The sequence below is a fragment of the Aphelocoma coerulescens genome, chromosome 10, assembly GCF_041296385.1.
Source record: "Aphelocoma coerulescens isolate FSJ_1873_10779 chromosome 10, UR_Acoe_1.0, whole genome shotgun sequence".
In the NCBI taxonomy this organism is placed as follows: Eukaryota; Metazoa; Chordata; class Aves; order Passeriformes; family Corvidae; genus Aphelocoma; species Aphelocoma coerulescens.
The window spans coordinates 10,789,843-10,811,909 of NC_091024.1; the positions used below are offsets into that span (position 1 = coordinate 10,789,843).

The window sequence follows — 22,067 nt, forward strand, 5'->3', positions numbered from 1 at the left end:
GAGCACCCTCTGGTTTTCTGTTAGAACTAATGGCAAGATTTGGCCTAGTAGGATGGCAACTACGCACACAAAACACACACAACCAAGGCCTTTATCTTGTCTAGGGTAGGGATCTGAAAAGCCTGGAGTTGGTAAGAAAGGAGACCCACCGATGAGACTGTCACTGACAGTGATCTCTTTGCAAGGCAAAGCAGAATGGGCTTCTCCAAACCAATGCTTTAGGCCGAAGGTGACTTTTATTTTTGCACCACTGCAATGGCACAAGAGCAGGCACACAGCAAATTAAGGTGCTTCTGCTGAATGGCAGCAAATGCCAGGGTAGGAAACAGTAATTTCCAGTCAACAGCATAGGAACTTCCTGACCCAAACTGCCTAACCCAACCCAGCAGCACAGATGAACACTAGCAACCGTACCCGTGAAATCTGGCCTCCAGGCTCACGCTACTCCCCGGCAGGAGCAGGTAGAAGAACTGGCACTTCTCACCACACTGTAGGCACCAGCACCTCTGTCCATCAACTGTGAGTTAAAAGTACCTACAGGGACTTCTGAATATCCATTTTGACTTGTCTATGAGAAGAAGCTTATTATTATCATAATTATTAGTAACAATTATACAACTATTATATATGTTAATATATGTCAACAGAATATTAATATATTCTCTACAGGGTATTTCACAGAATTAATGAGATCTCATAATGAGCCTAACCTCTCTGACATCTTGCTGATACTTATTTCTAAGCAAGCTACTAAATTCAGTGTGCATCTGCTCCAGCATTGAACTGGCTTGCAACTCAACTCAATACCCGTAGGTGAAAAGGACACGAATGCTAATAAAGGGAGGTTTCTGCCTTTCTGGGGGCAGTGATGGAGGAGGGAGATGTACATTTACTCCTGTTGCCTTTATTATCAAGCCGGTTCCCTCTACTACAGGCAGCTCTGAGCAGCCAAGTCTTAAACCACCCCAGCTCCTGCAGCAGTGAATAGCAGCAAGCCCCCACGTCCTCTTTGCCACTGACACATCAGTTCAAGCGCATCACAGGGCTGTCCCTCTCTCCAGTCCCACCTCCTCCCCAAGACCTTCAAAGTCAACTCCAGCAAGGCTGCTGCTCACAACATTGTTTTCCTAGTGGTCTTAGTGGGCATGCAGGTCTTCCCACCCTCTGACACCTTCCCAGCCTGTTCAGGTGCCATGGAAAGTGAAGTAAGCACTTTCCCATGCACTGGGAAAGAAACCACAGTGCAGTCCTATAGCCAGTGAAATGTGCCCTCAGCATCCTCAGAGCCAGACACAGCGGTACAGCCAGGGACACACAAGGCACCTCTTGTGTTCATTTGCATCCTACCTCCTGTACAAGCTGAGGTTCAGGAACAAGAAGTAACTCATTTCAGCAGCAGATCCTAAAAGCCCTAATTCTCTGGTAGTGAATTCAGCAGCAAAATTCCCACAGAGAGGAGGATTTAGCCCTCAAGAAGTCCAAAACAAAAGCAGCATCTGTGACTCACCCATGAGACCCACAGCCACAAGAGTGTAAAAATTACATTCACATGGACTTGATGATACTCATGGAAAACAACTCTGGAGCCTTTCTGCTGGCAGACCCCATCTCTGTGCACGCTTCTCCCCCGCTTTTGTTCTTTATACGATATTTGCATGGAAATAAGAGCCCCATTTCTCAGCTGCTCATGTCATCCTGCTGTCTGCCCTTCCCCAAAAGAAGACTTTTCAGAGAGGCTGTTTTCATGCAAATAGTCGGGAATGACAGAAGAACAGTGAGCAGCTCCTAGAGCCGGGGTGCCAATACCAAGCCAGGGACACCTCATGTGCATAGAAATCCTCTCACCCTTTTGGTGATGAAAGCTGCTGGGTATATGGGAAGAGTTCACTGGGAGACTTTCAGAGCATCTTCCATGGAAAAAAGTCTCTTACTTCAAGACCATGCTGAGAAGGTCTAGTTGTGTGGGATACAACATCAATCACCAGCCAGGAAAAGCCCTGCTAGCCTGAGGTATCCCCAAACTCAGCACTGACACATGGCACCATCAATATAAGACTCAGACTCCTTCAAAAAAAAACAACCCAACAGTTATGGGAGGTTCAAATTCTGCTCTTGCCCCTGAATCTTCCTGTATTTTTTGCTCTTTTATAAGCATACTATTGTTGTTCCAATGGGGTTGGCTATGTGGCAAGTCTAACCAAAGGGGGGGAAGCTGACAGTGACCTGCTCCGTATATCTAACTCAGAGTGTGAGCCAGACAGTGCTGTCAAAGGGCAAAGAATACACTCTGGAAACAAAACCTCTTTGTGCCTCTAATTTTGTTCCAGTTAAGTCAGTTCAGCTGTTCCATATAACCAGTCAAAAACATTCAGCATTTCCCAAAGTATTTTAAGACTTCAAAGTTGTAGGTTTTATTTTGACAGTTTTAAAGCGCGTAGCTTTTTTTTCTTTACAGATTTTTTTTGCATTAAAAACAAAGCTGTTTAATAAATTAAGCTTTACAACAACCGCTGCCGCTCTGCTTTTATCATGGCTTCAATTAAAATATTGTTTCTTGAAGACAGCTAATGGCTTCTGAGGAAAAAAAAAGAGGGTGTTTCACTGAGAATGTTTTCAACAGACTCAGTTAAAACTTGTGATTAAAAGCAAACTCCAAGTAGGGCAGGCTCAAAACCATGGAGGTTTTAAAGCTGTCCAAGTTGCTGATCTAAACTCAAAACTTCACATCCTTAAATGAGCATACCTAAAAAGTAAGTTCTTCAACACCCAGCAATGGAAAATGTATGGAAAAGTGACCTCTCCAACACTCACTGATGAGGAAAATGTAGGAAAAACACTGTTTAGAACAGTGCCCGGCAGCTCAGCAGAGACAGGAGCTCATCAGGAGCAGGCTGTTCCAGAACAAAACCTTCCTACATAACCCAGGCAACAGATCTGACCTTTTCATCTACAAAAAACAGTCAGCCCACCACTGAACTCATTACCGCTGGAGATCTGCCCCTCAACACTGTTTTTTTTCACAGTCGCAGGGCCAAACCTGTTCTGACACCGATTGCCTCCTGTCAGGAAAGTGCTGGAACAGTTCGGGGACAAGATCTGTGCTGAAACCAAACCTGTCTGAACTCTCCCCATGTAACCGGAGCTTCACACACCCGCGCTGACACTGTCACCATACTGAGCCAGGCAAGCAAGCAAAGGACTCGTGTCTTCAAAAGCAAACAAAAGAGGGCTATAAAAACTAATTAGCTGTTTGTGCTCACTGCTGCTCTTCTCTGCAAAGCTGTAACCACAGCAAGTACATCTCTGAGGGCTTCTCACAAGCAGCTCTGGGATGGCCTGGGCTGGGCCAGATTCGCAGTGCCAGCAGCAAAGTCCCTAATCCCACAGTTTTGAGGTCAAAGCTCCACTTGCACAGTTCACAGTACAGCCCACAACCAGCTGTGTCAGCACAACTGAGAAAGGAGGATCAAGCAGCCGTGGGGATGAAGCTTTTAAGCCTTCGATGCTGCCAAATGCTTCGTATCACAGCCCTGCCTATTTGCATTTCTGCCTTGGGCCCCATCTGTAGCTTCCCATCCATGTAAAAGCTGTCCCCAGGGAGAATAAAGGCTACTGTCCATTTGTTCAACACATCTCTAGTGCATCCAGCTTCAAATGAAATAGGTGGTAAAACTCTTTTCCATGCAGTTCTGACTCTCTTCTTGTCTGAGGGCAGGGAAGACCAGAAATGGAAATGGCTAGTCCGGTGGCTTTGATCAGTCAGCACCAGGCACCAGTGCAGCTCCCAAGCTGTCTTCCAGCTCCCAAGCCCTCCCAGCCTTCCATGCCAGCACCACATCCTCCCTATCAGAAACAGAGACATACACACTTAATTCTTTCCTCAACTTCCACTTCAGATAAAAGATCCTATAAAGTAGGTCTCCAAATGCAGTATCAATTAAATCACTTTGTAATAATACCCAGGAATACCTTTAAAATATGGTTACATCCTGTTTCAGAAGTCTTAATGAGCCATATTTTTAGCCCAGGAATAACCTGAAAACGAGCAGAGACACACTACAGCACTAAAACTATGTCACTGTAAAGCCATTTCATTACAAATCACGGCTCTCTTTGTGCAGATAATTTCCTCCAAGAGCCCAACTAAGCTGTTACAAGGTTTTCCAGCAGGCACATGTGTAGGGCAGCCAGAAATGAGCCTGATATACCAGGCAAAAGTTGGGAACCAGGAGAAAGAAAGGAATAAACACAGGAGATGGGTCGCTTTCAACACACAGTGTCTCAGCAGAGGTCACTGCAATGACTCGGAGCTGGAGGAGGGCCAGGGCACCATGCATGCATCTGTCAGGGATCCCACCCAGGCTCCAGGCAGGCATCCTCACACACGGGAACTGCAAGGCTAGAGAAAGCAGGAGCTCCAGCTGAGACCACCCAGCCTCTTGTGCCTCACACTCACTACCTGCAGTGTCTAAGTGCCAGCGCCTGGCTGGCAGAGCTGCACGAGGGAGCACAGACCATCCTCCAACAGCCATTTTCACCATCAACAACATCCAGAGGTGACAGACACGTGGAAGACAGAGGTAAGGTCAGGCATCTGGCACCTCAGCTTGCTTAAGCTTCATGGAGAAACTGTGGAAAGCAAGGAGTAGAGGAGGTACAAATCTGGGGCTCCACAGGATCCAGACATGACAGTGGCAGGTACTCCGAGGACATTTCTGCTCATGCCCAGGGGTTTGAAGAATTCAGCAGCACCCACAGCAGCTCATTCCCAAAGCCCCTGGCCTGCACACTGCACTGCCTGGGAGTCCTGCAGGGCTTGTGAGCTCAGACAGGACTGAGAAGAGGCACAGACACAGCCCCCACCACTCATGGTTCTGGGGAGAATGCAGCACTCTCCTACTCCCTTTAAAGAGAAAACAAGTCACAAAAACACCCCAAGCAAATGCTGGGGGAGTGACACCCTGTCTAACTCAGAGGGACAGTGTGAGACTGGTGGCTCTCAGGCTCTAGAGAGAAACTCTGCGTCGCTTTTCTGGAAGCTGAAGCTTCCCTGATCCTGGAAGAAAGCTGGGGTAAGGGAATACCCATGCACTCCTTATCTCCTTAACATGAGGAAAATAATCTAAAATGGGCTTCTCTGAATCAGCTCCAAAGCTATCTCAGAAAAGCCCCATTATCTCCCAGCAGCCCAAACCACTCCTATTTGTGATGGAATAATAAAGCCATTACTACTGAGCAATCACACTATTACACTGTTGTTTTACATGGCTATAATTTAACAGTTCCTCACTGTTTGCTTTAGAAAATCTGTTCTTGAAAGGTCTATAAAATTATGAACTCTTGCTCCAGTTTGAAAACATAGGCACAAGCAGGGATTTCTGTTTCCTAATAAATCACATACCCCTACTAGTAAACACCAGCTTATAAGAAACATCTTTTGTTTATTGAAAGTAAATAGCATGTGGACATTTTAAACAAAAAGAAGGTGGGAGGCGGAGGGGGACAGACAGATTATGTTTTCCACTTTCATTTTGCCTTGTGTCTAAACAAACAGCTCCTAACAGCTTTGTTTTCCAAACCAACTTTCTCCCAGCTGCTATCTGGAACCACAGAAAGGGAAAGCAATACTCAAGATGTACAAAGATTACTTGACTTTGCACACTTGTTTTACTCAGCAATCAGTGGCCTGGATACACAAGCCACAGGGAGGGTTGCTAGGAATAAGCAGTAGCCTTGGAGAGACCGGCTCGCTTCACAACACATCAGTATTGGGAGGGTTCACTCAGACCCTCATGCCATGCCAGGGGGAAACCAGCATTTTGCCAAGCTTTTGTGACTTGTCACAATTTTGCCAGTCCGCTGCCTTCCACTGAGCCACAACCACACAGAAACCTGGAAGATGACTCTGAACAACAGCTTAGAGAGGAGGTCAGAGAAAACAGCTCTTACAGACCCCCCCAAGGACAGCCACCTGCAGCACCTGAAAACAAACTACCCCGGGAACCTTTTTAGCCATGGTTGTTACTGTTTCCATAAGGTACTGGAAGCACAGAGATACAGACCCAAAAATACACAAGAAATTATACCAGGATGGAGCACATGCTAATGTTTCTGAATTTTTCATCATCTTCAAGATCAAAGATACTAATCATCAAAGATCTTTCTCATCCCTCTGCCTTCAACTGATGATCAAGGCACCAAATACTCCCACACTCCTTTTTCTTGCCTTCTTGCTACACACAGTTTAGTGTTACTTAGACCACGTCTGCCTCACAAGTTCCTTGCCTAGGAGAGATGTAGCAACACTTCACTGAAGTTTCAGGGTAGGAATAGCTAGAGTTAATATTTTGATCTGTTTCACTCAAACAGCAGAAGATTCCTTATATCCAGGCATAAATACAGAGACCTGAATCTATGAGAGACTCAGAAATGATGTGCAAATACCTGGCTTTATCGCAGCTCTCACCACTGAAACTTGCTATATTTAACCCAACACAACTGAACACCCCCTCTGTAGACGAGGCTTAGTCAAATGGCAGATTCTACATAACATTAATCTTTGACAGTCCTGACAAAGAAATAACTCCACCTTCCAAGCTGGACCTTCACAAACATTACCCAAAAATGGCATTTGAAGGGCCTCAGTGGAGTCCAGAACATGGTAACTTCTCACTTACACCTCATTCAAGCCATCCAGGTCTTGCAGGAAAGCACCTGTACAGCTGGGAACGTGCAGGCAGCCCAAGCCAGCCTGCACTGTGGGAAGCAAATCCTCTGCACGAGCCCTTTCATGAAGGCTTTTTCTCCCACCACTCTACAGCTGCCACAGCGAAGTCCCCTTGACAGCACATGAATTTTACTGCTACTTGCAGTGCAGATGAGATAATTAGGTCAGAAATCTTGAACACCCTGCCACTGTCGTGGGTAATGAGATTCTGCAGTTCACCTGAAAATAAAATTGCAAGGAGAAGGGCAGGTAAAGCTCCTTCTCTACCAACAGCCTGAAGTCTAGCTGTGAAGCCATCCAGCAAACAGCTTAGTCCAGCTCCATCAAGAAGAGGTCCCTCCTGGCAGCTGGGAAGTCAATGTATGAATACAACCGTTTTTAAAAAGAGGAGCATTCATATGAGAGAACCAGGGGCACAACAGATTTGCCAGTAAAACGTAAGGTACAAGCAGCCAAACTGCCACATTTTAACCAGTGACAGCCCTTTTATCTTGCTGTGTGCTGGCTTTCTCCTTGCAAAAGGAGACCAGATCACATCTCTGCTCTTACCTGAAATACTGTCTTCAGAGAAAAGGGGCAAAGAACCCTTCTGCAGTGGTGTAACTTCGGTGACAACCCCAAGACACAGACTGAGCTGAAAGCTTTCACAATAAACAAAATCCCCTGGCATGTGTTTAGAACTATTTATTGTACAATTCTGTCTTTTCAAGTTAAACAAAGAGCCTCCCTTGTTTGCTCTTGATAGGCTGGGGTTCAAATCTGGAGCGTGTCTTCAGGGCAGGGTGTAAAGTGCCATAATGCAGAGCAGATACAGAATGTCAAAAAACAGCTCTGGTTTCAGTCCTACAAGGTACACAAGGAAATACACATAGCCCCTCTCCCTGCTCCTTGTGCTTTCTAGCTCTCTCCAAGCAGCCAATCTGTCCTGCAGAAAGGCCTGGGTGTGCAACTTGTCACTCAGAAAGGACAAGAACCAACCCTCCCAGGCTACATTGGAACAAAGTCATCTACTCCCAAGAAGAGAAGTCGGGCTCGTCAAATTCCTGCCAACTCTCCTGCATTTCCCAGGTAATTGCACAAACTATGAATTAATAAGAAATAATGAGCCAGCACACAGGGGAAGAGAAGACAATTCAGATCAGCAACAAAGAGAACTAATGGAAAAGTATTTTAACAGCTCAGTGCAGACAACTGTCACTGCAAGCCCACATTGCCCCAAGAGAGGTGTCACTTCCCTTGGAGGACACAAGGACATACACACCACCCACACAGCACACAAACACAAGGCAAAGGTGAGGGGGGATTAGGCCAAGAGTTAATTTTGCAGAGAACAGACAGTGTGGGCAGTCCTGACAAAGCACCAGCCTGTCCAGGGACAGCCCTGTCACCACCCACCGCATGGCCTTCTGGAAGTCACAAAACCCATCTGGGCTTCACTGCCTGGCTACAGCTGCAGTGTCTGACACCAGCTCACTCCACGGGCGTGGACCATCCCGGCTTTATCTAGACCTGCTCTGCTTCTTTCTGTTATCACCTAACCCCACCGGTATGTTATCAATGCAGCCAGCCAGCCTTGCTGGGACAATAGCAGATAAGAGGGCAGGTTTGACATAGAAAATAATAAAATGGGAGATGATAAACTGTTAAATCAAAGGGGTGCCCACAGCTAGACATGCAGTGATCGTACCAAGGACCTGACCACCTTGGGACTTCAATCCTACTGGCTTAACTTCTTACCTAGCCCTGTTTGAAAGGACAGTATCTAGTTGTGATCTGGAAACTCGGTTATCATTGAAAGTGCAAAGTGACCTCTTACAGCTCAGGGATTGTGTTACGAGAAACTGCAACATAACAGCCATATCTGTGGCTACAGGGATGCATGTGAAGATGGAAGGAAACAAGGAGCAGTACAAACTTTTGAACATGGTTAGGACCAAGGGTCAGTATGGGTGGAAATCTGCCCTCCCATTTCCAAACTTAAATGTACATCTATCATAACAACAGGAGGATAATATATTTCATAATCTATTTCAAAAATGCGTCACACCTACTTGGCTGTTTAACTTTCCAGCATCTACAGTGCATTTACCCACTGTTAGCACAAGTTTCTCTTCAGAACACATAAATCTTTCTGTTTTCCAAAGCTGCAGCCAGCTGAAACATGACAGTTTGAGGACAAAGCAGTAAAAGGCCTGGGTCTGCTTCCAATTGGTGAAGGACATGCTTTCAACACACAGTATCCGAGCAGCAGAATTCCTGTGGGGACTGCCACACCACTACGGGGCCCTCCTGGATCAATGGGGGTCCAGGCTCGGATATGATGCTTCTCCCTGGCTGTCTCTGGGCTTCTGCTTATTTCACCAAAACACATCTAAAAACCACTCCTGGATTCACACTGAGATTTCAACAAAAACACCCCAGATCGTCCACTTTTCTCAACAGTAGGGAGAGTTTTGCCTCTGTGCATCTGACTGCAAGATGAGCACTATAGATGGTGGCTGCTCTGGACCAAGGAATCCAACCTCATTTTTTACTAAAACCAGATTTATTTCCATTAATCTAGACTAATTACTGCTGCTCCTCCTTTAATGAGGTCTCTTGTGCCTCAGCACGTAACACCAGCACAGAAGAAATCCTCATCTTCATAACCAGACAATTTTGGGCCACTTTGAATAGCTCCTTCTCTACTGTTAGAAACAAATTATGAGAATGATGTCTTTTCCAGAGAGCCAGTTTCATTTCAGGGAATGCTGTGTGATCATTCTCACGTTCAGGTCAGCAACAGCCTTGCAAAATCTCCTTTATCCAACTTTTACTACTGTTGAGAAGGGATTAAGGTTAATTGATCCCAACCCATATTAGCCAAGGATTATTTGTTAGTCACCAGCCTATAATCACTTGCATTTTCCAGCAGAAATCTTTACATCGCTCAGATAAATTGCAGGATAATCCAAGTCACATTTTAAATGAAATCTAAAAAAAACCACACATCCACACTGTTGTCTTCCTCTGTCCAAAATACACTATTAGTTCATCTTAGAAAATGCTATAAAAATTAGTTCTGTCAAATTTGTAGTCTAGCAATTTTCTGGTGAGAAGAAAATACTCCCTATGAGGGCAGCATGTTTTTAAACCTCACGAACTTTAAAATACCAAACAAGTATTCAGGAATTTTCATTTACAGTCCTGCCCATACCACATACCAACTTAGCCTTTCTGTTTAAAATCTATATGGAAGTTACACAGATGTGCCCCATCCTGATGCTTCCTCTGGTTTCCTGCATGTGAGTATCCTCCTGCAACATCCCAAATCTGCCTCAGCAACAGCTCGGCTGCTCCACAAAGAGACACTCTTGGAGCTGAAGGTTTCTTTACTTTTCCCTCTGCTGGCTCTGATCCCATCACATCTGGAAAGCCACATCCAGCACTGGTTGTCTTGGCTGAATGGCAGCTCTGCACTGAGCTGGAGGGAACTGCTGCCCTAGGGATTTTCACAGTCCAGATCCAAGAAGTCAGGCTCTGATCTGAAGCAGTAGAGATTTTCCCAGCTGAGCAAACACCTGACTGTGAGAAAAGCAGGGCTTACTTAGTACTGTTACTACAGAAGGCTGAGATTACGGACAGAAAACAGGTGAAGAAAGTACCTGCCTATACTTGGCTTAATGAAGAGCAGGTTACCGGGAAATTCAGTGAGTGTACCCATCCTCACAGGGAGGCTCTTCATACCAGGACTTGTCTTCACATACCCCTATAAACCACAGCTGGGTAAACTCAAACTGAAGGTGCACATCACTGAGCAAGGACATCAAACCAGCCTCCTGAGGGGCTGTGATGGACAAGCACCCACAGTAAAATGTTTAAGTCAGAAGTGGGTGTTGCTTTTTAAGAGATGCTCTTTCTCAAGCACAACCATTAAACCTCGAATAAGAAATGTCTCAGCTTCCCACAGTACACAAGAAAGCAGCACAATATACTGCTTGCCTTAAACATACAGAACTATCCCAAGTGCCTTCACTGGTGTAAAAAACAGAGAATTATCTGACAGCTCAGTCTCGTGCCTGGCTGCTGAAGTGTTGCTGAAGCCTTTCACCCCTCACTTAACTCCTCTGCTGCTAAACAGCAAATCCTGGCAGCAGCCACAAGTACGAAGTAAATGGGAAGCTCTTCTCTGCCAGCCGCTGGGAGAAACGTCCATCTCTCCCCACTGTGCACATAAAGAAAACCCCACAATAGTACTTGTGGCAATGCCACAACAGACTCTTGAGAGAAGCCTCCAGACAGGAAGACTGCTCCTAAGGACCCTCTTTAAGCAGATGACTTTTGACTTTGGGAACGTATGGCTCATCTTCTTGAGGAAAGGTTCCCTTTGTTTTCAGTACAGAGAAAAAGAGTACAAAGGAAAAGAAAGAAAAGTTGCCTTTACTGTGACCTAGGGAACACAGGGCTAAATAAATTTGATCAATATTTAGATTTCTCTGACAAAAACCACAATCAGCACTGACACAAACAATTGGTTAGCAAGCTGGCTGGGCAGGTGGGGTAAATCAGACCAGAGTTTCAAGATACTTATCTTTCCATCACAACAATTGCCACCAATGACAGTAATTTATATGGCTAATAGGCAGTATTATGTTTACAAAACCATTCTTGGGAGGGAGAATCTAAACAATTTTTGCCAAGCCAGCAAAGGAGCTGGTGTTGGATCAAATCCTGGGATTATTTTTCCCTTTTTATCCTATCTGAGTGTATTTTGCCAAGATGCCTTGCTATGGAACAATGCAACGTGCCTTCAGAAGTGTCTTTGCAAACCACACAGACTTGTCACCCACAGACAGGATCACCCTCTTGTGAAAGCCTGAATTCTCCAACAGCAGGGCTGCCCTAGCCTCTGTGACAGGGGGAAATACCTATCAAGCAAGAAAACCACGAAGCCAAGCCAGCAGCTCCAGCTCCTCCACCCCATGCCACACTCTGTACCCCTCTGCTGAAGATAACCTTCAACGAGGAGCCCCTTATCTCCCACACAGGGGCAGCTCCCACCCCCAAACCACACGCTGATCCCCGTCCCCCCGTCGTCGTCCCCCCCCGCCCCGACATCAGCCTGAACACCTGCTAATTCTCTGCCCTTCCCAGTCCTTGGTTTGGTTTTTCTTTCCATGAAAAGCTCCCTGTCCCTTTTTTACAAGCTCTTTCAAGGCTTTGCCACAAGTCAGACAGACAGGTAGGACTGGCAGGGCACAAAAATGGGTTCAAACTTGGCTCAGTCCCTTCTGGGTATATGTAATTAGGAGGACTATGCTCATCATTCCTTTAAAGCAGCACAGATAACTCCAGAAGGGTAAGAGCACATTTTCACTAGACCATCAGCTAAAAAGAGACAAAAAAGGGACAAAGATTTCCAAAAGAACATCCTTCTTTCCAAGAGAAAATCCTTCTCACATGCACAGAAAAAAAAAAAATCGGTGAACTCTTGACTAGTTTTAATATCAGGGAAAATTCCAGTTTTGTCTGGAAAATACATGCACCCATTCTGCAGCTATCCAACAGCTATCCAACAGCCAGCCAACAGCCACAGAGAGGACAGCCTTGCCTTAGGCGCAAAACTTAAGGCAATTCTGGAACCTGTAAGCACTGATGATGCTTCTGAAAAAAGAAGATTTATCAAAGCCTTGAGTGCACGAACAGATTTTGCCAAAACTCTCAGTGTATTGACAGGGCACGGGAAATCCATTTCATTAAGTAATGACCTTTTGGTCACACCAATTACCTTGATCACCTATTGACAGTCAATTTAGAAACCATCAAGGACGCACATTTCCCAGCACACAGTAAAACAGAACTAGGACTTTATCACATCCCTGCTGCCAGCCTGGCATTGCTTCTGCATCCCAGGTTTGCTCCACCAAGTTCTGCCATCCTAGCACCATTTTAACTGTTTAATTTCCCAAAGTCTTACATTTAACAAAGTGCTAAGCCATCCCAACTCCAAAGGGATGTGGGTTCAATGTGGTTCAAAGACCCGAGCAGGAAATGAGACCAGAGAAGTCAGTCAGAACAAGGGAAAGAGCCCACAGCAGACTGAGAACAAATGCAATACTTCACATGCTAGATTTTAATTCTCCCACCAATTTAGGCTGGGAGCAAACCTTGGGGATGCTCACATTTTATTAACACACCTTTAATACTGATGACCTGTCCTCAACAACTTCATGAAAGATCTCAAAAAAAAATTAAAACACAGAAAAACAAGAAAGGATAGAATAAACCAGGTTATTCAATAGCTCAGCTGAATTGAATATGGCAATAACAGGCAATTGTGTTCAAAATGCTGATAAATATTTTTAAATAATTTCAGAACATCTGATATGAAAGTTTCCCTGGAACACAGTAATTGCTTTTCATAACCACCACAAAGTATGTTTATTACCCACAGAGATAAGACACAGCAGCTGCTGGACTTCTCAGATAAAGCCAGCCCATATCAAAACAGCAGGATCACATGGATTAGGAGCAGGAGAGGATCTGACTCAGAGACACCAAAGGGCATCGGTGACATGAACAAAAACACATCCAAGGGAGAAGCTCCATGACCTACACACTCACAAAGTGTCCTGACACCTGCAAACAGGACAGTGTTAGATAGGCTCAGACACCTGGTTTGGCTCTCCCACGAATTTCCCTTCTCAGCAGCTGCAGCTCCAGCAGAATTTTACCTTCCTGCAAGGAAACACTGACCAGCTCTTCCTCTTCCTTGAAGCCTCCATGATACTTCAGCATTAGGAAATACAATGGTGTTTCAAGGATGACTTCAGCATACTAGTGATACACAGAAGCTCTTCAGACTTCCCCCCACATCTGGTGGAGGGTTTGGCAGCTCTAGAAGGGCTTGTAAAAACATGGCTCAATGCTGCTTTCTATGAAGGTGGCAAATTCAGTTTTAGCAGCTGTGGATCCTCTCACCAACAAGCTGTTAAGTCAGAAAAGCACAAGCAGCACTTGGAGGTCACTTACTCAAGGGATTTAATAAATGCAAGAAGAGCGCTTAAGAGTGATGGTGTTCTTCATGTTTACAGCGTGTAAAAGCATCCTCTGATCAGTGGAAACAAGTGGGGAAACTGAGGCACAGACAGCAAGTGACCAACACAAAGACAATTAAAACAGCCAAAGTCACAGCAGCTCCAAATCCTGTGTTTGGAAGTGCTTTCCCAAAAAAAAGAAAACAAAGCAGACACCAAGCCCCATAACGTGAATGCTGGTGTAATCATAAGTAATGTTTTACAGCAGAAAATACTTCAAAAATAAACAAATGAATATAAGGACTTGAGATTGTGATTTCCTGCAGTTTTGTGTCTTGTGAGTGGATTGCCCAGTTCTACCCAAACAAGGTTCATGATCTGCTCAAAGCTTTTCCTGCCATTGAGGCACTTCAGGTTCCTGCACAGGTGGGTTTTCCAGTGCTTCTCCTTCAGTCCATGCAGAAACTGCATCTCCCTTCTCTACTTGGTCACTTATTTTCAAAAACTCTGAATTGTCCATGTCCAAAATAGTTATGACTGATCAGCAGGTCCAGGAATCATTGGGAAAAAGAAAAGGGAGATGGACAGATAACTGGATGGGATAATTACACCTCTTCACCTTCAAAAACCAGCTAAAAATACTGCAGTCAAGTGGAGCCAGTTCTTCTCCAGAAAGTAACAAAATTGCACCAGAGTTGATTTTGGCTCAAGGTACACTTGGCAAATACTGATAACAATGATTTACCATATCCCCTCTAGTATTACAGCTGACTATAAAACAAACATTTGCTTCCTACTGATAACAAAATGACTATGATCACTCGGGGTTTGTAAAGGTTAGGGTTTCTCTGTCACCCAAGGCAGACCTGTAATTCCCAGTGTCTATGCAAAAAATACCCTGCATGTAACAGTGGCCTCAATTTTCCCTCAGGTACCCACTCACCTCACACAGGGATACAGTTTAGGATGGATTCCAGCAACAAATTACAATCAGATTAAATATTAATTTCCATCTTAATTATATAACCATGACTAGGCTTAATGGCCTTGAAGCCATTTAACCAGGAGAGGAGCATGTAAATAGTGCAAGCAGCATCTCTTACACTGCAAATGCCCAGACTGGTTCACAAGCACCTGGATTTTTTCCCTGGGAGAACAGCCAGCCTTTGGAAAAGCAGCTCCAGGGGAGGTAAGAATTCAAATCATCTGGCAAGCAATATGGTATCAGGAGTCACAAACCCGTGGGACAACAGAGCACTCTGCTCTCAAGATAGCTGTGCACTAGAGTGACAAAGACCATGTATGTACTGAATACTTATTGATGGATTTCATACCTTTGACAGAGAGAAGCATCGCTACATTTGGCTAAAGATGGGCCATGAGTTTGCTAGAGCAGATGAAGTCACTGGCCTGGGATCACAGTGGGCACTCAGAAGAGATGCCCTGTATGCCACAGCCCACCCCAGCGCTTCACAAACTCAGGAGGCCCTGGTGCTCCCAGTGCAGAGACACTTTTGTTGTCCCACAGAAGCTGCCTCCATCTCCAAATGAGGCTTCACGCAGGGAAAATCATCTCCCTTCATCCCCAGGGAGAGGCAGATTGTCAAATATTTTCTTTTCCAATTCTTACTTGCATCACTCCAAAGTTTCTCATGTACCACCAGCAGTCACCCTCCCCCATAGGGCCTCCACAGCAGATCAAACCTGCTACAGCTGCCAGGAGAAAGTCTGCTGCAAAAGAGGGGGATATGCCTGAAAATTAGCCTGTTCTGCTTCACTTTGGACTTCAAGGCAGGGAAGGCACAAAAAAAAAAAAAAAAAAAAAAAAAGGAAAAAGCTAGGGAAAATAGGAGAAACAAAACCAGAACCAAACCTGAGCAGTTTCTCCTTCAGCTTTACACACCAGAAGAGAAACAGAGAAATGCCAGCAAAAAGCATTCCCCATGCTGGAGCAGCCCCTGACTGGCTTGGAGAGACTGGCTGTCACAACAGCCACGGCAAAACGGCAGCAAGCTCCAACCTCAGCACGAGAACCCTGCCTCTGGAAAGGGGATACAGGTGAAGCCGCGCCAGCGCTGTGCGCACAGTGTTTGGCACTGTCAGTGCCCCCCCAGCTTCTTGGAGGCTGTAGGAAACACCGCTTCCCTGCACCGCCCGTCCCGGTGACATTGCAACGCCACAGTCGCAGGGCCGGCGGATCCGCAGGCAGGTGACATCCTGCGAAGCGCAGGCGGCCGCAGCAGCGGGGACACGCGATCCCTAACAATGGGAAGAACGACTTGCCCGGCACAGGCTCTCACGGCAGGCAGCGGCTGCGGGGTCACGCCACCAAGACGAACGCGACGGGAAGGATAAAACAAATCACAACTCAAGTGAGGTGATGTCGAAAAAGGAAATCTGTTCTAAAGCAAGAGAACTCAACCACAAAACCAAACTATACAAACCCAGATGGATTTCAGCTGATCCCTCGATGGAAAGCTCAGCCCACTTCCCACCAACACGTCCCCTGTAGAGAGCCCCAAGGAAAGGAACCAGCACAACCCCCTTCTTGGAGTCAACTGAAAAGGGGTTGTTTAGTGCTTGTTTTGTTTCTTTAAACCCTTTCCTGCTACTGCAGGGAAAACAGGCTCAAAGTCAGACAGCAGAAGGCTTCCAAAAACACTGGATCACACCCCCAGCAAGTGTACACTGGCACTACTTCCATCAAGCCAGAGGGGGGTAGGTTTTCCACTCCTCTCCCAGGTACTTCATACTCAGCGAAGCTTGAACTTTGGATCAAAACACATGCAGCTTCGGGATCAAACGCAGACTTTCCCAAAACCATTTCAACCCTCTGCCAGATTACTTTCAGATTGAAACAAGTCCACGTTTTTCTTTTCGGAATCAAACCCACCTGTTGAAAAGCACATCTACACGTACCCAGCGGCACGTCCAGGGACTGTACAGATGCACTCACTGACTCCCTATACAAGATGTGGCCCATTGTTAGAAAACAAACAGCAACAATTTTCACTAGTTGCCGAATTGCTTGCAAGAAACACCAAGAAGTCACAACTGTAAATTCTCGAAAAGCATGTGAAGTTTTCTTGTTGAAGTGGGTTTGGAAAAACAACATCCACTCCACCACCCCCGTTTTTCCATTTTTTTGTTCGCCTTTTTTGTTTTGGTTTGGTTTTGGGGTTTTTTTGTGTGTTTTTTTTTTTTTTCTTTTAAAATCACTGTTGTCTATTACAAGCCTTGGGATCCACTTAGCTGTTTGCTCAAACACACAGGAGACACAGTTCCCACCCAGTCCAGCCTACCTGCTTGGCTGCTGGTGGGGTCACAGCCTGCCATCCATCTAGGAAAATCCACACTCACTGGTGGCAATGGGCCATTTACATGGACCGTTATTCACTTCTACAACAGCCACTGAAAAGCTACACCTATGTCAAATCATAACGTACCCCTAACAGGAGCTCATAATGTTCTAAGAAAAAAAGAAAGAAAATAAAAACAACCCTGCAGCCATCCACGTGCTATTATTATGCTCTGCTGAACCGGAATGCATCTTAAAAGGAATAAAAATGTACAATGACATAGGGATGGCTCCTCCACCACAATCCCCTGTTTAGGGGGAATTTTAGATGAGAGCAAGTCCGTGGCACACGCTCACATTTTTTGGTGCAGTTCTGCCAGCCTATACCTTTCCAAGCCCTTCTCAGGCATGAGAACAAAACCTTTTGTGGGTTGTGCACACACAGGGAAGGAACCCCACAATTTAAGGTCCACTGCTCAGCCGACCCTCAAAGCAAACTTCGACGGCAACCACAGAAAGCCACCAACATGCCCGGCGGCCGCGTACGTGTGCCCTCGCACGGTGCCGTTTGCGTAACCATTGCAAAACACGAGAGCGAGGAGCATGGCTATTCCTGGGTCATTTCTTTGACCAATGGGACATCTGCCCACCCGTGTGTCCCATGCCAGCGAGAGCAGGGCAAGGAAGCCGAGGGTTCCCTCCACGGCCCTGCCAGACACCTGGGCCTGCTCTGGGCCACCCTGTGCCGGACAAACACTTCGTTTCCTGCCAGCCTGGCACAGCCACCGTCCCTCTGGCAGAAACTTGCCACTGTCCAGGCAGACACCGTGGAATGCTGCTGCTGCTGGTCCGCTGCCCACCCAGCCCGGACACCGAGGAGAGTTCCTTTGGGGAGTGTCGCCCTCAAAGTGTGAGGGTGTCACCCCCCAAATGATGACCCCAAAGGAAACACCATCTAGGCATGGGCCGTGAGCACAGCTGTCGTCCACCTCGGAGGGAAAAAGGGGATGGGGAGAGGGGGGGAATGGCCACGGAAGGACGGGACGGCCACTAAGGGGGGAAAAGGACGACCGGAGTAAATGGCCACTAAAGTGGAAGGAAGGCTGGTACAGCGGGTGACCGACCAGGGAGCGCATCCCCGCGGAGCCGCCCGCTACCCATGTGAAGGCAGGTGGCACCGCGGCCGCCCGCGGGCTGGGGGGGTCACCGACACCTTCCCTCCCTCCTCTCCCTCCTCACCCACCTTGCACAGCCAGGACGGCGAGGGCGGAGAAGCAGAGACAAAGCAGCAGGTCCTCCAGCGCCATGTAAGCCCTGCCGGGCGCCGGGAGCAGGGGCCGCCGCGGCCGCATCTACGAGGGGAGCGCGCTCTCCCGCCGCCCCACCGCCATCTTGTGCGAGCGCCCCAGCCCCAGCCCCGCACTGCCCGCCGGGCCCCGCTGCCGGGGGCGGCCCTGGGCTGCCGCTGCTCCGCCTTTGTCAGCGGCCCGGCCGCCCCTCCGAGGGGCTCCTCCCGCCGCCCGGCAGCGCCCGCACCAACAGGTTGCTGCCAGCCCGCGGCGGGGGGGCGTACGCGCTCCCTCAGGGTGGGGGACGGCAGGTGCGGAACTCATCCGCCCGCCGGCGGTTCCACAACCCACAAACATTTATAACATTTTATGTGGGTTTTTAAAATAATTTTTTCTTCAATCACTTTAGTATTTTTTTCCGGGTTTCCTACGGGTGATCGTGGAGGGCCGCTTCCAGCCGCCGCGTTCCCCTCACGATGCTGCCCGGCGACGCCTCAGCCGGCCCCGGGAGCGGCCCTGCTCCCTGAGGGGGTGGACAGGGCAGGTGCGGGGCTCCTCCGCCCGCCAGCAGCTCCGCAAGCCACAAACATTTATAACATTTTATGTGGCTTTTTAAATCAAAATTCCCCCCCCCCCCCCCCCCATTCTCTTTAGCGTTTTTTCCCGGTTTGCCACGGGTGAGCGCGGAGGGCGCCGTGCCGCTCCCGCCGCTGCGCCTCTCCCGCCGCCGCGCTCCCTTCACGGTGCTGCCGGCGACGCCTCCCCGGCCCCGCTGCCCGTCGGGGCTGCCGGAGCTCACACCGGTGACCGTATCGTCACAGTGCCCACATCGCCATGGCTTTGTTGGGGTTTAGTTTCGAGGCACAGCTCCTTCAAGTGTATATCGTTCAGTGGTCGTCAAAGGTTAGCCTGTGCTTCTCAGCCGTCTGAAAAAATAAAGCAAATAAAATACATCGTGTGGCATGTCTGCACCCCATCGCTGCGGAGAGCGGCAGGACCTATCCACCAGCTGAGCCAAGCAGTGGAAATGAGGCAAGGAGATGAGAGATGGAGTCCAGAGTTGCTGACTCCCAGTTTGGCTTGGCTGGGTCCCAGACACAAACTCGCACCACATGTCTGTGCATAAAGCCACAGGTGCAGGTTTAGTCCCAAGGGCAAGTGACACCAAGTCCTTCTTTCGGCAGTGGTACCTGGCACCAAACACAAGGTCAGCCTTATTTAGAGTGGGTCTGCTTTGCACTCCAAAAGGATACGAAGCTTCCCAGCACACAGCGATGTTTCATCACAGCAGTGTGGAATGCAGAGAGGGCTTCAGCTATGCAGAATATGAAAAGAGAACCCTTTTTAATCCAGACCTTCCTATTTATTAGCTTGTATAATGAACTATAAAATTTTAAATGAAACCAGAAAGGCTGTGTGGTGGGAAGCAGGTTTCCCATGAGTGTGAGTTATGCAACTCTAAGTTCATACTTGGCACTTGCCAGTACAGACAAACCCTGGGAAGCAGCGGCCCACCCCCCCCCAGACAGATGTGCAGGGGGACTTTGCCCAGCATCAGGTGGGCACTCACTGTGCACCTTGCTGAGAAGGAGTGTGTAATAAGGCCACAGCATTCCACTGACCCCATTCCTGCACCATCTCACCTCCCTATGGAAAGAAAAAGGGGTAGTAATATCCACCTTCTCTTCTGCACTAGTCCAGCATGGAGGTAAAGATTAACATCATCAACAAACACTTCTTTCTCTCTGAGTCCTTCCCACTTGCTCCTTTATGTGTGAGGTGGTTTTAAGGGTTTTAAGGGTGCTGTCGAAATGCTTTAACTAGTCTGTAAAGGAGTATCTACTTGTGTCTGCCAGTGGTTTCTTTCAGACACACTCCTGCCCTTTTTTCTTCAAATCCCAGACATTTCTCCCTCCCTTTAAGCAAGGAAAAACTTTACCCTGCAGTCAGGCAAGTCTGGCATAATATAAATAAGGAAAATTGCTAGTGGTCTGCAAAACACTGCACACTTTGGCTAAGAGCACCTGCCTGTGTTAAGGTGTTGACCAAGCTCCATGTCAGCAGACCAGGGTTAGACCAGGCTTTGAAAAACCGAGGTCTCATCCCTGTCTTAGCTCTCTACCTGACCTTACTGTTACTTGATTCCTCCATGGCACCTCTCTGTCTTCCTGCATGTCTGTGGAAACAGGAATTAAACCAGTATTTTGACAAACCCAAGCTTGCAACACATATTCCTTTAATATCTGTCCCTGGGGAAAAGAAAAAAAGATGACTTGGCAAACAGCCCTCGAACTAAGAAGGTGGCAAAAACATCACCTGGAGCACCAGCTCCGTCACACTGACAACACCTGTGCTCTGCAGGAGCAACACCAAGTCCCAGTGTCTGCTCACAGAGGTGAAATGATTCCCTGTGGCACTTACAGAGGGAGAGCCTGGCTAAAGAGCCACTTAGAATATTTGGGAAGGATCAGATAACTCTCTGGCTGTCAGTCCATAAAGAACAAAGTGACAACGGCCATGCCAACAGAAGGGACATTCCTTCCCCAGATAATGGTGTTTCTTCCCCAATACTTAGGGCAGCAAAACCCCCATTTATGTGCTGTAGACTCCCCAGCATTCCCATTCCTGTCAATGAGGCGTTTCTGCCTTTCGATAGCTGCAAACCTCTGCTGCTCTGAGGGAAGAAAGTGTGACGGGCAGAGCAGCAGCAGTAAGTGGCAGGTGTTTGTAGTTCAGCTTTTTGTTCCCCCTTCGAGAGACATTATTTCTATGCTACAAAATTTTTTTGGTGAGTCAGGTGTATGGACAGTGTATCATACACATGTCTTGGTTTGTATAAGATCCAAGGAATAATAGCCCACTAGGGAAATTCAGCAAAAGCTGCTATAAATTTATGTAGCTCAGCAGTCATTTTGAACATCCAAAGACACATTTTTAGGGTGCAAAGTCCCATTTTAAGGGTTAAAAGCCTCATTTTTTTAGGGTTTTTCCCATGCAGGCAGCCTGTAGCCAAGGGAGGATCCATGCTTCTGAAAGGCTGGTGTCATGCAAGAGACCTCAGAGCACAGCAACACATTACAGAGGGATCTGGACCAGAACTTCTCCAGCTCTAGATCCAAACCCACACAAAGCAGCCTATGTACACTTCCAGGTGGCAGCTGTGGGATTCAGACTACCAGGATCTAGTTGTACAAGTTACTAAACAAATGCAGGTAAAGAACAACACTTGCTCCAAAAAAACCACCCTAAAAGAAAAGAAACCTGGGCAACAGGGGGAAGCTATTTCAGAGAGAAAGCAGTGAGGAGCAAGAAGATTGACATCTTAGGTTCTTTCTCTCCCAAGCAGGATTAAACTTCCCAGTCTCAAATACAGCCTTGCTCCGTTTTCTGACCATTCCTGACTCCAGACGTGTCTGCAGTGCTGAGCTTGACATTTTATGACGGATTTAAGCAGCTCTAATTACCAGAAGAGTTGGCTGCTCTTCCCTTGGTGACGGCATTAGTGTTTGAATGAGCCTGTAGCTGGACAGAGGGAAGGATGGTGCTGAAAACTTAATTGGTGACAACATTAACAACAAAATCAGGGCCCTGCTCCAGCTCCGTGTGCAATCACTCAGGAGTTAGTGCCAGCACAAGGAAAAGCAATGGGGATAGACAGAGACACGAGGAAGTTTTCAACAGCAGTACAAAGCTGGATCAGGTCAAACTCACTGCAAGACTTAAACCTTGGTCTTCCC

At 47.2% G+C, this 22,067-nt stretch overlaps 1 protein-coding gene across 2 annotated transcripts in view; it reads right to left on the reverse strand.

Moving 5' to 3' along the window:
• IGDCC4 (immunoglobulin superfamily DCC subclass member 4) overlaps nt 1–18,509 on the reverse strand; it is an 88,814-nt gene extending 70,305 nt beyond the window's left edge. Inside the window, exon 1 of one of the 2 annotated variants that reach the window (XM_069026375.1) lies at nt 18,285–18,509. In XM_069026375.1, coding sequence (XP_068882476.1) covers nt 18,285–18,393 — 109 coding nt within the window. In that variant the 5' untranslated portion in view covers nt 18,394–18,509. The remainder of the gene's footprint in view (nt 1–18,284) is intronic. The other variant, XM_069026376.1, reaches the window with a different exon arrangement.
• Between the last annotated feature and the right edge of the window lie 3,558 nt (nt 18,510–22,067).